Source organism: Triticum aestivum, chromosome 2D (assembly GCF_018294505.1).
Source record: "Triticum aestivum cultivar Chinese Spring chromosome 2D, IWGSC CS RefSeq v2.1, whole genome shotgun sequence".
In the NCBI taxonomy this organism is placed as follows: Eukaryota; Viridiplantae; Streptophyta; class Magnoliopsida; order Poales; family Poaceae; genus Triticum; species Triticum aestivum.
In genome coordinates this window covers 641,817,683-641,820,738 of record NC_057799.1, presented here as the reverse complement: position 1 = coordinate 641,820,738, position 3,056 = coordinate 641,817,683, and the positions used below count along the sequence as shown (strand labels likewise).

Here is a 3,056-nt window from a genome sequence, read left to right as displayed (position 1 = left end):
TAGAAAGGACCTTTGGATGCTTCTAATCACAGAAAGGTGAATTTAGTACCCCGCAAAAAAAGGTGAATTTAATAACATGTAGTTTCTTTCTTCTTCTAATTTTTTTAGCACAGACCAAGTATCTTTTTGATGGGTCAATCCGGAATCTGTATTTGCATCCTCGATATTTTATTACCTTTTTTCGACATTCCTTTAGATAAACACACCATGAATATTAGATGGAGTAGAGACAGCAAGTGGAAGAATCACAGAGCAAAGGAAAACTAAGCGCACTCTCATGCTTGGGTACAGATTTTCCAATTATTCCGTACATTTGGTTGTCTGCCTGTTTTATTCTCCTTAGTAGCTTCAATCCATTATGTCTTGAGCAAGCAACTGGCCTGTCATGGTTGTTCTTACTAGGGTAATTACTTTCAATGTTTCAGGCTTTTATTTTGCTGTGAAACTTTCCTTGGTTGTAACACTCGTGCATACCTCTGCAGCTGACTGAACTTCAGATCACAGTTTTATTCAAACCACGTTTTCTTCTCTTCAATAGAGATAATCTACAGAGGTTACAGACTTAGTCCTGAATTGTTGTGTGTCTGCATGATTGTATCGTTCACTTAATGTATGAGATATTTCTTTTTGATCTAGAGAAAAAAGAAACTACGGAAGGCATTTTGAAATATTCCCCACGATATATGAAGACGGTGGAAAAATTTCATATACTGGCAGTATTTTCAACACCTAATTTTGATCTTTGATGCTTGCACCAGGTACAAAATTCTGGGGGCACAACTACCGATGTCGCATTGCCCCTCGCATGGGCAGTTAGGGCAAAGCCAACACTCCGCTCTTTGTACCATGTAGCAATCCCTCTAACAATGTCTCCTTTGTTGCAAACAGAATGCGGCGTCCATGGCATCATTCATCTTAAAATGATGTATGAACTGTGTAAACTAAGTTATTCGATCTATGTCTTACGATGTGTGTAAGGCTAAGTTTTCCTACGGCAATATGCAGGGTATCATCTAGTATTGATTACAACTCAGCTTGCAGTAGCACAACATGAATCGGTCAAAATATTTAGGAACACACAACTAAATTATTATTCTGGAAATGAGGGAATGCATCGATTGATGGATATGCCGTCCTTTATTGCGGAGATTTCAGTTCAGGACATAGTCATACAATCATATAACAAATTAATATTGCAAGAAAGAGACCAAACCAAAAGCCATGACACAAAAAATGTCATGTCAAAGCGATCAACGGCAACAATGCAACAACCACCATCACCTCCCTTGGCAACAGATGAAGATCACTTGAATGTCAGGCCGGAACCTCTAAGCTTATCCTCGATGATGGTGTCAAAGCGCTGCGCCATCTCGGGCGTCATATTGTTCACCCAATCTCCGGCCACCCCTTTCCTGAAGAAGGATTCATGGGAGAAATTGAAAATCTTCCCATCGTAGGAGCCTGCCTTGTTGGCGCTCAGGCCTTTGAGCTTGTCAAAACTGCAGAGCTTCACGATGTCCGCTGGAATTCCCGCCGCCTCATCGGTGTGTGAGAATGGCTGCCCGATGAATCGCGCCAGCTTCCTGACGTGGCCGACTGGATCGATGAGCATCTCCTCGTACCTCAGGAAAAGGACATTGTCCGGGCTTGTCTTGCTTGCGCTCCAGTAGCCGAGGAGGTGGTCCCATATAGGGCCATTGGGGCTCTTCCCCTCGCAGGCAGAGTTGAACAGGTCAGCAAACGTGAAAGGACGGACACCTTTGAGAAAATGCCACAAGGAAACAAGCATATCCTTGGGGTCCCTGCATATGAAATTAGAATTATCATCGGCTTCTTTTCATGAAATGAAATGAAATCGGGGGCGTGCCCCTCAATTAAATAAAAAAAATTAGAATTAGGTCGATGAGCAATATGAGGTTGGTCGCCTTCATTTGGTTATCTGGGCATGAAACGGATATTATTTCAGTGAAGGAAATCAGGCAGCAAATTCATGGCGTTAGTGCATGGTGACGGTGTAACGCAACAATTAATGCATGTGTCGAAATTCATGGAACACCAACAAACACGAACAAGTAGAGGAAACAGCTAGTTACTTGCCAAACAAAAACATTTACCTGCAGATGAAGACGATTTTGCAGTCGGGGTTATGAGTAACGGAGGCAGGCAGCAAAGAGCGATGCATGTGCGTGTGCATGAGCCGAGGCGACGGCAGCGCCTCAAGCCTGGCGTCCTGCCCGGCGGTGAACAGCTCGTCCATGAAGGGAACACACTCGTGCGGATTCATGCGGAGAAGCGGGTGCTGCGCGCCGGCGGGCGGGTGCGCGCCCCGCGCCATGGTGGCGAACGCCAGCGCCTTGAGCCAGGTGGTGCCGCACTTGGCCGGGCTCGCGAGGAGCACGTCGCCGGGGCGCGGCGTGAAGCGACGCTGGAGAGAGATGAACCCCGTGACTCTTTCTTGGATCACCCAGGAGCCACGGTACTGGCGCAGGACCATGCCTAGGGCGGTGCTGCTGGGCAGGTCGGAGACGATGTCCCCGTGCTCTTCGGGTGGGGAGCTGCGGTCGTCGTCGACGGCGGCGGCAACGTCCTTGAACGGGACGGGGCCGACGACGCACTGTGTGCTTAGAGCAGCCATGGACAGTCGCCCGCCCGGTGAGTTGCTCTAATGCACGTACAGGATCTCATCGTCTCACGGGCGGCGGTGATGTTCTCTTACCTTATCTCAGTTCTTGATTCGTGTGGTAGTGGGGGGCCTCTCAGGGCATTTGGAATGCTGGCCGTTAGATTCGATATGCCTCGCTGACATGTCCTTGTCTCGCCCGTACGTTCGTTGGTTCACGTTGGTTTGTCCTCCCATTGACCGATCAAATTCCTCTCACTCTTCGCGGCCCTTGCGCCCTGTCACTCCCGCTGTTGTCCTGCTTGGTTGACGAGTCGTCGGTGGGGCTGGTCGCCTCGATCTGTGATGGCTTGGCACCGGCGTGACGCGGGTTAAGGTCGTTCTTGGGCTAGATTCTTGCCGCTGGATGTGCTCTCTTTCTATTGGGTTGTTCGTG

General features: G+C 48.4%; 1 protein-coding gene across 1 annotated transcript; it reads right to left on the bottom strand.

The window, feature by feature from the left end:
• Positions 1-1,102: 1,102 nt before the first annotated feature.
• LOC123050700 (flavonol 3-sulfotransferase) lies at positions 1,103-2,701 on the bottom strand. The gene is made up of 2 exons (XM_044473457.1): positions 2,115-2,701; positions 1,103-1,802 (listed from the first exon to the last, which is right to left on the bottom strand). Exons 1-2 carry the CDS (start codon positions 2,633-2,635, stop codon positions 1,304-1,306), a joined length of 1,020 nt encoding a protein of 339 aa, XP_044329392.1. The 5' UTR covers positions 2,636-2,701; the 3' UTR covers positions 1,103-1,303.
• Positions 2,702-3,056: the final 355 nt, after the last annotated feature.

Excerpts from the sequence above, each read along its gene's own strand:
- LOC123050700 (XM_044473457.1), bottom strand. The coding sequence starts at position 2,635 with ATGGCTGCTCTAAGCACACAGTGCGTCGTCGGCCCCGTCCCGTTCAAG. Across the intron at positions 1,803-2,114 it reads AAAATCGTCTTCATCTGCAG|GGACCCCAAGGATATGCTTG; the intron begins GTAAATGTTTTT and ends TTTCATATGCAG.